The sequence below is a fragment of the Balaenoptera physalus genome, assembly GCF_965194825.1.
Source record: "Balaenoptera physalus genome assembly, chromosome: 15".
In the NCBI taxonomy this organism is placed as follows: domain Eukaryota; kingdom Metazoa; phylum Chordata; class Mammalia; order Artiodactyla; family Balaenopteridae; genus Balaenoptera; species Balaenoptera physalus.
In genome coordinates this window covers 72,150,411-72,163,641 of record NC_138894.1, presented here as the reverse complement: position 1 = coordinate 72,163,641, position 13,231 = coordinate 72,150,411, and the positions used below count along the sequence as shown (strand labels likewise).

The 13,231-nt window shown below is 34.2% G+C and overlaps 1 protein-coding gene across 1 annotated transcript in view; it reads left to right on the top strand.

The window, feature by feature from the left end:
- Window positions 1–13,231, top strand: part of BIRC6 (baculoviral IAP repeat containing 6) — a 268,010-nt gene that overhangs the window by 102,959 nt on the left and 151,820 nt on the right. The window contains 4 exon segments of the mRNA XM_082427081.1: window positions 6–152; window positions 9,470–9,657; window positions 10,500–10,823; window positions 11,062–11,161. Coding sequence (XP_082283207.1) covers window positions 6–152; window positions 9,470–9,657; window positions 10,500–10,823; window positions 11,062–11,161 — 759 coding nt within the window.

Genomic DNA, 13,231 nt, shown 5'->3' with positions numbered 1-13,231 from the left:
ATTAGGAAATGGAAAGGTCAGTAGTTGCACAGCTGCTGAAGGTAGTTTCACATCTCTCACTGGACTTCTAGAAGTTGAACCTCTGCACTTTACTTGTGTGTCAACTAGTGATGGAACCAGAATAGAAAGGGATGATGCAAGTACGTTTACTGGTATATACCTTCTCTTACTATATACATTCTTTTATTACATATTTTATGTTGTAATAAAGTGATATATCAGTATTTACATATCAGTTTATAGTATAGGTAAATTCCTTTGCTGTTATGTTTAGTAGAAACTTATTGATAGGAGGCACATTTTGGGGAGAAATCATAAGTGGTTTCATATTCTTTTCTAAGTCTATTCATGGGTTTTTTCCTACCCTCTAGAACCCTATGTTAAATCTTTTTGTTTTATGTGTGTACATTTTTAGAAACATTTTAATTTGGAAAATATCAAACATAACGAAAGTAGAGGGACGAGTACAATAGACTATACTTTCATTACCCACCTTCAGCAATCAGTCTTGATGGTCAATTTGGCATCATGATGTTATTTCTTGCATTTAAAGTTAAAGGTATATTCGGTAATGTCTTTGTGAAGGTTGAGATGAGTGAAGAGGGAATACTGTTTTTTCAGCTAGTTTAAAACAACTTTGGATATATGAACCAGTACTTGTGTGTGTTGAATATATGGTGTTGTTGATGTTTTAAATGAATGATCAGTGAGAACTTGTGTTTATTTTGTATATCTTACTTTCTGTGTTTTTTCTTCACATTGTAGGATCAGTGTTTATTTACAGTTAGTTCTATCTGGGCACAAATAATTGAAGTTTTTATAATTAAAAATATTGGTATATGGTTTTACATTTATATTACAGTCCCAGAAGTGTTTTTGAATATTGTCTTGAATGAATTCTGCTGTTGATGGTTTTTTGTAAGTAGGTGTCTTTTTGTTTCTTCAACTGTTTAACAGAAAGTAGAAATAGTTTGCTTGAGAAGTCATGAAAAATTTAATCTTACACTTGGGTCCAGAATGGCAAAGTATTTTAAAGGGAACTTAACAGTCCTTTGAGTGCCTTTTTATTCAGAATCATCTTATATCTTCCAGTTGTAGAAGTAACCACTAAGTGAAATTCATGGCTTATGTAGCTGAGAGTTTTAATTTAAAAATAAAAATTTATATTTCTTTCATATGGAGATGCCAAAAGGGTCAAAATTCATTTGTGTTTGTTTTCTTGGACTATTGCAGTCATTTTGTAGAAACTTATATATTTACAGTGGTATGGAAACACGCGATAACAAGAAATTAAACTTCCAGAAAACTCTTTGGTTCTAAATCAGACTTTTTTTTTGGAACTGTCATGAAATTAATTTTTTATTTTAAGAAAATTAATGTGTTTGAATAAGTAATACGTTCAGAAGTTATAAAATTTAAAACATAAAAGATCTGGTTTGAAAAAGAAAAGTATTCCCTCACATTCCCTACCCATTTCTACTCCTGTAAAACATACAATAGGACCAGTTTCTTGTCTTTCCAAAGGTAGTCTATGCTTTTATAAGCATTCACCTCTGTATTCCACCCAGATTGAAACCACCACCAGCAGAGAGATACTTATTAAATGGTAGGGCAAAGTCCTGACTAGTGATCATAAGGTGCTAGAAGATGACTGTAGTCTCTCAGCTTCCTGTCCCCTTTTCTTTTGAAACATGTTAATTGTGAAATATAATGTGCATACAGAGAGGTGCAGAAAACAATTGTATAGTGAAGCAATTTATCACAACACAAACTGCCCATGTGACCACCAAGTCAAGAAATAACATTTCCAGTACTCTAAAAAAAAGATTTCTTCATGCTCCCCTTCCATTTATTTTTCCCTCACTCTCTCCAAAAGGTAAACATTGTCCTAACTTTTAGAGTAATCATTTCTTGGTTTTTATTTGTTTTTTTGTATAACCTCTTAGCTACATGTTCCTAAACACTGATTGAGTAGGGTCTGTATATTATAGAATTGCATTTCTGTATTTTTTGGTCAGCCTTCTGTTCCCATGTTATGGTTGTTAAATTCACCTATATCATTGCATATATAGATAGTTGGTTCATTTTCATTGCTGTTTAAGATTCTACTCTCTGAATAAAACAAAGTTTATGTACCCACTATTGATTTGTGTACTACTGAGCGACATTTGGGTTGTTATATTGTAGTGCTATTAGTACTAGTGGATACACTATTCTCTTAGGTATGAATGTAGAAGTTGATTTGCTGCTTTATAGGGTTTTCATATATTCAACTTTAGTTAGTAACGTTAAAGAAATGCACTCCTTGATTTACAAGTATATTAAGATTTTCTAGTTATCATCTTATTACTCATTTCTATTTAAAATGCTGTGGGGTCAAAAGAAATACTTTGTCAGTTTGCAAAATTTATTGGGAATTGCAGAGGATCAGCAATAATGCTTGACAATAATGTTTACTCTGCACTTGGTGAAGTGTGCTCTGTATATCCACTTGGATATACAGTTTGCTAATTGTGGTCTTCAAATTCTCTGCCTTTGATTGTTTTATCTGTTTTTTTTGTTTGTTTTTGTTTTTAGTTAATAAGATCAGCATGTTAAATTCTTGTCATTATACCTGTGGATTTGTCTATTTTAGTTTCAACAATTTTTATTTTATACATTCTGAAGCTACCATATAAATTTAGAATGGTTGTATCTTTCTTGTGAGTTGAATCTTTTATCGTTAGGTGTTATCTCTCTCTCTAAGATTGATTTTCCTAAAATTACTTTGATATTTCTCTACCAGTTATCAGCTTTCTTTTGGTTACTATTTGTATGGTATATATTTTTCCTTCTTTTTACTTTCAACTTTACAGTGTCTCCTTTTATTTTAGTCATGTCTTTTATAAGCAGAATGTAGTTACTTTTTTCCCCCCTTTCTTTCAATTGGAGTATTTAGTTTATTTACATTTAATGTACTTAGTAATATATTTGGATTCAAATCTACCATGTTTTTCATATATTCTATTAGATTTCTCATCTTGCCTGTTAGATGTTTCTTTTTCTCCTTTGTTTCCATTTTATTGGTGATTGTATTTTTATTGAGCTATTTTTCTACTTTTTATTATAATATTTTTAACAGTTATCCCAGAGAGCATAATATATACATATCCTTGACATCCAGAAATCCAGTTGCTTTTTTTTTTTTACCATACAGTGCAAATATATTGAACATTATTTATCACCTTTCTAATTTATATGGCAATGTGGCTTTATACCTTAATTTTATGTGTATTTTATTTATGGTTATTACTGGTTTTTATATTCAGTATTCATTTGGATTTATTTCATAATTCCATTTTCATTTCTCTCTTTCTTTCTTTGCTTTTGAGCTTTTCTGTGGTTTGATTTTTCTTTATGTCTGAAAACTCTGTAAGATCACTTTTTCTGTTCTTGTCTACTGATGATGAATTAACTTAGTTTTTTGTGGTAAAATTTCAAATTTTTTTGAAAAATTAGATAAACCACAGTCATTATCCATACATAGTATCTTAAACAATGTAGATGTCCTCTTTAATAACTGATTCCATTTTTATTATAATTATCTAAATTAACTATGGTTTATTATGATGTACTTTATCATAATCTAATAAATTAGCATAATCAATTTCATAGTATCATCTAATTTTCAATACTTAATTAAATTTTTCTGAATATCATAATAATAACTTTCTACATTTGGCTTGTTTGGATCAAGATATGTCATCTTCATTCTTTTTTTAATATAAATTTATTTATTTTATTTATTTTTGGCTGTGTTGGGTCTTCATTGCTGTGTGTGGGCCTTCTCTAGTTGCGGTGAGTGGGGGCTACTCTTTGTTGTGGTGTGCGGGTTTCTTATTGAAGTGGCTTCTCCTGTTCCGGAGCATGGGCTCTAGGCACGCGGGCTTCAGTAGTTGTGGCACGCGGGCTCGGTAGTTGTGGCTCATGGGCTTTAGAGCACAGGCTCAGTAGTTGTGGTGCATGGGCTTAGTTGCTCCGCGCCATGTGGGATCTTTCTGGACCAGGGCTTGAACCCATGTCCCCTGCATTGGCAGGTGGATTCTTAACCACTGCGCAACCAGGGAAGCCCCCATCTTCATTCTTGAAGTGTATTTCACATGTTATAGAATTGTAAGCCAGCTATTATTTCTTCTAGTTATTTAAAGGTAATCTTTCATTTTACTTTACTCTGTTTTTGTTAGACATCACTTGTCAGTCTTATTATTCCTTTTTTAATGTCATTGTCAGTTTTCAAGGTGTTTTTGAGATTCATACTCTCTCCCTTCCCCCCTCCCTCCTTCATTTCTCCCCTTCACCCCCTTTCTCTCTGTTTTCAGCATTTTTCTATGATTTCCTACATGTGGTTTCAGTTGTATTTATCCTGGTTGGGATTCACAGGGCTTCTTGAATGCTTACTTCGTATCTTCCATCAGCTTTAGAAAGATCTCAGCCATTAACTGTTGAAACACTGCTTCTGCCCTGTTTTTTATCTTCTCTCTTTTTGTGTCTCCAGTTTCGTGTATGTTACACTTCATCACTATAACTGACATAATTTCAACTTTTAAATCTCTTCTTTTACTATGGGTATTTTCTTCTAATTCATCTTACGTTTACTGTTTCTCTCTTCTGATGTGTAATCATTTGTGAGGGAGAAGCTATCTTTCCTTCACTCTACTGCAGTGTCACCTCTCTTCAGAATTATGTGTTTGCTATCTGTGTGGGTCATTTCTGTTCCTTTGGTCAGTTTATCTAGCCTTATGCCAATACCTCATTGTCTTAATTACTGTAACTTTATGTTAAGTCTTAAAATCTGCTAGTACAAATCTACCAACTTTTTTTCTTTTTTTGGTAGATTTAGAAAATTTATATATGAAGTTTTCACAGTGTTGTGCAGTCATTACCACTAATTCCAGAGTGTTTTAATCACTCCAGAAAGAAACCCTGTAGCCATTAACAGTCACTCCCAATTCCCCTCTCCCCCATCTCCTAGCAATCACTAATCTGTTTTGAGTCTCTATGGATTTGCCTACCCTGGACATTTCACATAAATGTGGAATCATATACTATATGACCTTTTTGTCTGGGTTCTTTCACTTGGTTTAATATTTTCAAGGTTTGTCCATTTAGCATGTCTAAGTATATCATTTTTGTAGCTGAATAATATTCCATTTTATGATTTACCACTTAAAATTTTTTTTGGATATACCACATTTCGTTTATCTACTCAGCAGTTAATGGACATTGGGGTTGTTTCCTCTTTTTGGCTATTAAGAAAAATACTGCTGTGAACATTTTTGTGTTAAGTGTTCATTGTGATGTATGTTTTCACTTCTCTTGAGTGTATACCTAGGAGTGTAATCCACCAACATTCTTTTTCTTAAAGATGCTCTTTCATAAAGATTCTGGGTCTTTTGTATTTCCATTTTTTCCAGCTTTATTGAAATATAAATGACATATAACAATGAGCAAGTTTAAGGTGTACAGTGTGTTGTTTTGAAAAATTTATATATTGTAAAATGATTACCTCCATAGCATTAGCTAATACCTTCATTGCGTCACAGAATTACTATTACTTTTTTGTGGTGAGAACGTTTAAGATTTACTCTCTTTGTAACTTTCAAGTATATAATGCAGTATTATGATCTATAATCAATGTGCTGTACATTAGATCTCAGTAATTCCATTTAAATTTTAGAATTGGATTGATAATTTATACTCAAAAAACTTATTGTATTTTAATATGAGGTTTGAATATAAGTCAGTTTGGGAGGATTGACATCTTAACATTAAGACTTTCAGTCCATTAATATGGTAATGTTCTTTAGTATATATTTATGCTAAGTTAGGTATTCCATTTATCTTGGTGATGTCTTATAGTTCTTGGTGCACTAGAAGTTTTGCACATCCTTTTTAGATTTGTACCTAGCTATTTGATTTTTTATGTTATTATAAGTGCTATTTTTCTTAATTTTATTTCCAGGTTTTTCTTGCTGGTCTATAGAAGTATAATTGATCTGTGTATATTAATCTCATACCTGGTGACACTGCTATATTAACTTATTAATTCTTGTAGATTGTACATTCTTAGGGATTTTAAATATACACAATTACATCATCTGTTAATAAAGAGATTTTTACTTTGTTGTTTTTCTAGTTGTTATATCTTTTATTTCTTTTTCTTGCTCTATCATGCTTCCTAGGACTCCCTGCATTTATACTGAATAGAAATGGTGATAGTAGTCATCTTTGTCTTGTTCTCACCTCTTTTTTTTTTATATTTAGTTTTAAGGCTCTTAGTATAAAGACAGAAAATGATAGTGAAAACTCAGACTCTGCAAAAGATTTAAAAATTAGTTTTGTAGTAGCAGGATGACTTATTTTTCTTGGGTTGTTTATGTCTCTTATGTGTTTCTTGTGACTTAGCTCATTTTCCTTTAAATATTATTTGGGCATTAGATTTTTAAAATACACATGGTTAATATTGAAAAATCACTTAAATTACCCCAAAGTACAACATAAATGCCTTAGTAAGTCTAATAATTTACCCTGTAGAGTTGGAATGAACTGCTGTTGCTTTGGTGGACCACTTGATGGAGCAAATGGATTTCATTTTGCAGCACACAACTTACATGAGTTATGATTGCTCTTTCTTTGACCAAGCTTATATAGTTGAATTTGTGCAGGTTAAATGAGGTGATGATGGCTACACTGTAATGATCATGTTTTTTTTTTAAGTTGAGGAAATTTTTAATTGTAAGAGGCTATGCACAGTTTTGTTGTTATTTCAATCTTGTGATTATAGCTTAGTTTTTAAAAATAGTTTATTTGAATTCTGGCATAATACAGTCATTGTTAGATGTTAAGATAGGCTGTCAGATTACCTTTTTTCTCCCCTTTTCAGGTATTTATGAGCAAATTACTTCCCTCAATTTTATTTTATTTATTTTTATTTTTATTGGAGTATAGTTGATTTAAAATGTTGTGTTAGTTTCTGCCATATACTTCCCCCAATTTTAAATTTATTTGTTTATTTATTTATTTATTTATTTATTTTTGGCTGTGTTGGGTCTTCGTTTCTGTGCGAGGGCTTTCTCTAGTTGTGGCAAGCGGGGGCCACTCTTCATCGCAGTGCGTGGGCCTCTCACTATCGCGGCCTCTCTTGTTGCAGAGCACAGGCTCCAGTCGCGCAGGCTCAGTAGTTGTGGCTCACGGGCCTTGTTGCTCCGTGGCATGTGGGATCCTCCCAGACCAGGACTCGAACCTGTGTCCCCTGCATTGGCAGGCAGATTCTCAACCACTGCGCCACCAGGGAAGCCCTTCCCTCAATTTTAGATACATTATCTGTAAAATGGGGTAACATATTACTTACTCATGTGCCATTGCAAAGATTAAGTGAGTTGATGTAAGTTCCATGCTTAGCACTATGCCTCACGTTAGGTTTGATTTCACACAGCCCTTGGTTCTAACCCTAGTTCTACCATTAGGTAGCTCTACAGGGTAACTTCTCTGAGCCATTCTTTACTTAATCAACTAAAGACCAGAATCATAGTACCTGCCCTTCAGGGTTCATTTGTTGAATGTAGTAATTAACTAAAACAGTGTAAGGTAGTAGGTAATACACACTAAACATTTGTTATTATTGTAGCAGTTATCTTTCCTTAATATAAGTAAGTCTTTCTCTTACTTCACTTAGTATAATAATCTCCAGGTCCATTCATGTTGCTGCAAATGGCATTATTTCATTCTTTTTCATGGATGAGTAGTATTCCATTGTATATATGTACCACATCTTCTTTATCCATTCATCTGTTAATGGACATTTAGTTTGCTTCCATGTCTTGGCTATTGTAAATAGCGCAGCCATGAACATTGGGGTGCACGTATCTTTTCAAATTAGAGTTTTCTCTGGGTATATGTCCAGGAGTGGGATTGCCGAATCATATGGCAATTCTATTTTTAGTTTTCTAAGGAACCTACATACTGTTTTCCACAGTGGCTGCACCAATTTATATTCCCACCAACAGTGTAGGAGTAGGAGGGTTCCCTCTTCTCCACACCCTCTCCAGCATTTGTTATTTGTAGACTTTTTAATGATGGCCATTCTGACCAGTGTGAGGTGGTACCTCACTGTAGTTTTGTTTTGCATTTCTCTAATTATTAGTGGTGTTGAACATCTTTTCTTGTGCCTGTTGACCATCTGTATGTCTTCTTTGGAGAAATGTCTATTTAGGTCTTCTGCCCATTTTTTGATTGGGTTGTTTGTTTTTTTGTTATTGAATTGTATGAGCTGTTTGTATATTTTGGAAATTAAGCCCTTGTTTATCACATTGTTTGCAAATATTTTCTCATAGGTTGTCTTTTTGTTTTGTTTATGGTTTCCTTTGCTGTGCAAAAGCCTATAAGTTTGTTTAGGTCCCATTTGTTTATTTTTGCTTTTATTTCTATTGCCATGGGAGACATTGGTACGATTTATGTCAGAGAATGTTTTGCCTGTGATCTCTTCTGGGAGTTTTATGGTGTCATGTCTTATATTTAAGTCTTTCAGCCATTTTGAGTTTATTTTTGTGTATGGTGTGAGGGTGTGTTCTAACTTCATTGATTTACATGGGGCTGTCCAGCTTTCCCAACACCACTTGCTAAAGAGACTGTCTTTTCTCCATTGTATGTTCTTGCCTCCTTTGTCGAAGATTAATCATGTGAGTTTATGAAATTAAGTTTTTATTTCAGCTTTTTCCAAAATGTTTTACACAGATACTGGTAAATATATAATGGGAAAAAAGTTCTTTTATACTGTATATTTGAATAACATTGAAAAGGGGAGTAAAAAAATTTTAACTTCGTGCGATTTCATAGACCTGTAATGATGGTAATGTTCATGGGTAAGCAGTATGTGCCAGACTTATTTGACTGTGCGTCTGACATGCTTCTCTTCTTCTTAGTGTTCTGAGGAGCATATGGTAGGAAACATTGCTTTGCATATTCTTTGTGGGCAAGATTCTCTTTCCAGGCTATGGCTTAAATGAGGAAATAGGTGTCGTCAGTCTTGTTAAATGATGTTCTTGTAGTTGAAAGTTGTTTGAGCTTTTTATGGGAGGGAGAAGAAGGTGGTGTTGCTGTAAGAAACTTAGTAAAGGAAACTCAGCCTATTTCTTACGCTCAAATTGTGTAAGAGTTTAGCCATATTAAATGAAATTTCTTCCATGCTGACAGTATTTTTAAACTGAAAAGCATACTAATTTTTCTTTGCTCAAAAGTCATTCCTGGATCCCTTATACTTGAATACTATTATTATCGATATACTTTTACCATTAAGATTTCCTCTAAAGAGTCTTATTTTTTAAAGGAAAATTAACTGTAGTTTTAGTGTGAAACTAGTATATACTTTGTATATGTTTCTCTGTGAACCTTTTCTTCATCCTGTTTTTTTTCCCCCCTTGTCTTATGCCAGTGAGTTCCTTCGGGGTTACTCCTGCAGTAGGTGGACTATCATCTGGGACAGTTGGGGAAGCTTCGACAGCCCTGAGTTCAGCAGCCCAGGTAGCTTTGCAGTCTCTCTCTCATGCAATGGCTTCAGCCGAGCAACAGCTACAGGTGCTGCAAGAGAAACAGCAGCAGCTTTTGAAGCTTCAGCAACAGGTTGGAGACTATTTGGCTCTTTGTTCATGCTGTCTCTAAACTTCAAAAGCTGAAAAAATACTGTAAAAATGACCATTATTTTTGTAAAGGAAATTAGGTTGACCAATCTGAGCTAATCATTTTCTACAAAAATTGAGGTAACATCTTTGTGATATACTTAAATTTTTAAAACTTATATAAATGCATTTTCTTTGATGCATATCTGGGGGAATATAATTGATATTTTCTTTGCAGTCTTTAAGTAAATTCCATTCTTTACTCTGTTTATAAACACTCTTGGTCAAACGTAAGAGTTAAAAAGTTACTATTTTAATGAATTGAAAAACCTAAAACAACATTTTCAAGACCAATTAAATTAATGTGAATTAAAATTTAGTAATAATAGCAGACGTTTTGGAAACTTCATTGTGGTCTAAATGCAACCTATACAATTCCAGGTGACAAATTGTATCAGGTTACGCAACATGAGAATCCATTTCCTGTTAATATTTTGTTTTGAGGAGAACTTTGTTTCCTTATTTACATTTAATTATTCTGGTTCCTTTCCGCCTTTGCTTTGACAAATTCCTATTTCCCAAATACTCAGGAACGTTTATATCAGATATTTAAGGAAGTGTGTGTGTATGTGTGTGTGTGTATTATACACACACACATACACACACACATATATATAGCATAGAAGTACTCCATTCATGTTGAGTCCATTTTTTACTTAATTTCATTTTTATTGAACTAGGATCCAGTTAATCATGTGTATTTTCACAATATATACCCACGTAGTATTCCCCACAAATTAGGTAGGCAGGATTAGTCTATATTTGTTGCTTTTACTTCTTTTACAGAAAGCAAAGCTGGAAGCCAAGTTACATCAGACAACAGCTGCAGCAGCTGCAGCAGCATCAGCAGCACCAGCAGTAGGTCCTGTTCACAACTCTGTGCCTTCCAACCCAGTGGCAGCCCCTGGATTCTTCATTCATCCATCTGATGTTATTCCACCCACTCCAAAAACAACACCACTTTTTATGACTCCACCACTCACCCCACCCAATGAAGCAGTTTCCGTTGTGATTAATGCCGAACTTGCACAGCTTTTCCCAGGCTCAGTTATTGATCCCCCAACAGTCAATCTTGCTGCACATAACAAAAATTCCAACAAGTCCAGAATGGTAAATTACTATATTTTAAACAGGTGTTCGCTTAGACATTTAAAAATATTTTGATGTATATGCTAACTTTAGAAAGCAAAGTTTTATTATGTTAACTTGTTATATCAAATTAGATTATTTTATTTAATGTTACAGAATATACGTCAGGAAATGGGACTTGTTAACTTTATATTATGGTTATTAGTTTTTATAGAGCAAGAGTGATATCAATATAGAGTTATACTTTTTTCTTTTCTAGAATCCACTTGGCTCTGGTCTAGCCCTTGCAATTTCTCATGCTTCACATTTTCTTCAGCCTCCACCTCACCAGTCCATTATTATAGAACGAATGCATTCAGGTAATCTTTGATTTTCTTAAAATATTTTTTTTGCCTTGTCTGCTGGCCCTTTGAAGACTTAATATTTTGTAGTTTGATTTTCCTGTGCGAATAAATCACATCTGCTGTTGGGAAAGTGCTTTTTACCAAGAATAAGCATTACGTAAGGCTCAAGCTGTGTGCTTCCCAAGTTGAATGGAAGAGTGCTGCTGAGTGGTTTCATTAAATCTGTCCAAACAGTGGATTTCATCTGTATAAGAATCTCACCTGGGGCTTCCCTGCTGGTGCAGTGGTTGAGAATCTGCCTGCCAATGCAGGGGACACAGGTTCAAGCCCTGGTCTGGGAAGATCCCACATGCTGTGGAGCAGCTAAGCCCGTGCACCACAACTACTGAGCCTGCGCTCTAGAGCCCGCGAGCCACTACTGTTGAAGCCCGCGTGCCTAGAGCCCGTGCTCCGCAACAAGAGAAGCCACTGCAATGAGAAGCCCGCGCACCGCAACGAAGAGTAGCCCCCACTCACCGCAGCTAGAGAAAAGCCCACACGCACCAACGAAGACCTAACGCAGTCAAAAATAAATTAATTAATTTAAAAAAAAAAACTCATCTGTTGAGCTATGGTTGGCATAAATATCTGTCTTTATCGTAGCTGCTCAATTACCATTACACTAAAAATTATGCTTAAAGAAGTATTAAGACTAGCATTCTAATGTTGGAACCATTTTTTGAGAATAGCTGACAGAATTACTGCTAATTAAAATAACTGAGTAGGATTACTAGCATTTCATGGTCTCTGGATAGTTCAAATTTTACTTAGGCTTGTACCATGCTTATATGCTAGAGACCTATGATCAGGATAGGTGCTTTTAATTAGAGCATGTTTACTAATACACTGTAGGCAATATTTGCCTTATTATCCTACCAAATGTTATTTCTGGGCTTGAGCAGCAGCAGAATTTAACAGTCCTTCGGTGTGTTTTATAGGAGGAATTAACATGAATATAGTGCATACTGTATCACTTTTCATCATATGAAGAGTTGAACCGTATTTGCTTTATTGCAGTGGGTTGTTTCCTCTTTGGAAGAGAGAGTTTTAAAAAAATAAAGTGTTACATGCTGTTTTCTGCCCAACTAATCATTCATTGGTAACAATAATTAGTGTTCATGGCATATAGAGTGAAATTCGTTGTTGTCCAGTCTTTATGAAATGTGAGCAATTGTTTACACTATGATTTGGTTTTCTATCTGTGGACTCGACTGTGGCACGTAAGCCCCCTAAAGGGGAGAATTATGTTTTTTGTTCAGTAGTCTTTCTGTTTAGGAAAATACTGGTAACTGCCTTGTTTTCCTTAAAATGGCTCTATGGAGATGGCTCTAGTCCTACAAGTTAAATTTAGTTGGGTTCCTTCACTGTAAAATGTAATTGGTAGGGTTACTATCTGCCCCTAATGCAATAAAGAAGAAATTAGGATTTTATTCATGCCTACTGTTTCACTAATTGAGCTTATTCCTGAAATGTGTGTGAGTTGAGAGGTGCAAATCTGCTCCTCTGTTTCTCTCAGATCATTCTTTTGTTAATATATGAGCTTACACATAAAAGACATACTGTCTCTTTAGTGTGGCCCTTAAGAGTAAGCCTTCTACTTCATTTGGTACTAGCTGAGGAGACAGTGATGTGTCAGTATGGGAGGAAGCATTGTTTGAGATAAGTTTTATCTGTCTCCATTGGAGGACCTTCCTCAGAGATTTTTTAGTGTGGTAATAATGACTGCATGTGATTTCAGCCTTACACTTGTCCTTTACATCGTAACCCCAATGTAAGATGCAACTGCAAAAGATGTTAAATAAAGCTTAAAGAAACCAAAATCAAATAATAAAATTTGGTATCAGTAATAAATACATTTAGTTGTAAAATTAAAAGAAAACAAGACCAAATGACTGAAAGAAGAACCGATAGGTACTTCATTGAATTAATCTGTATTTTTGCTGATTTACCTTTTTTTGCTCTAAAGTTTTAAAATAAGCTTATATGTACAGTTGATTGCCTTCATAGTAACAAACTTATTCTTGTATATTTTTTACTTAAATCTTG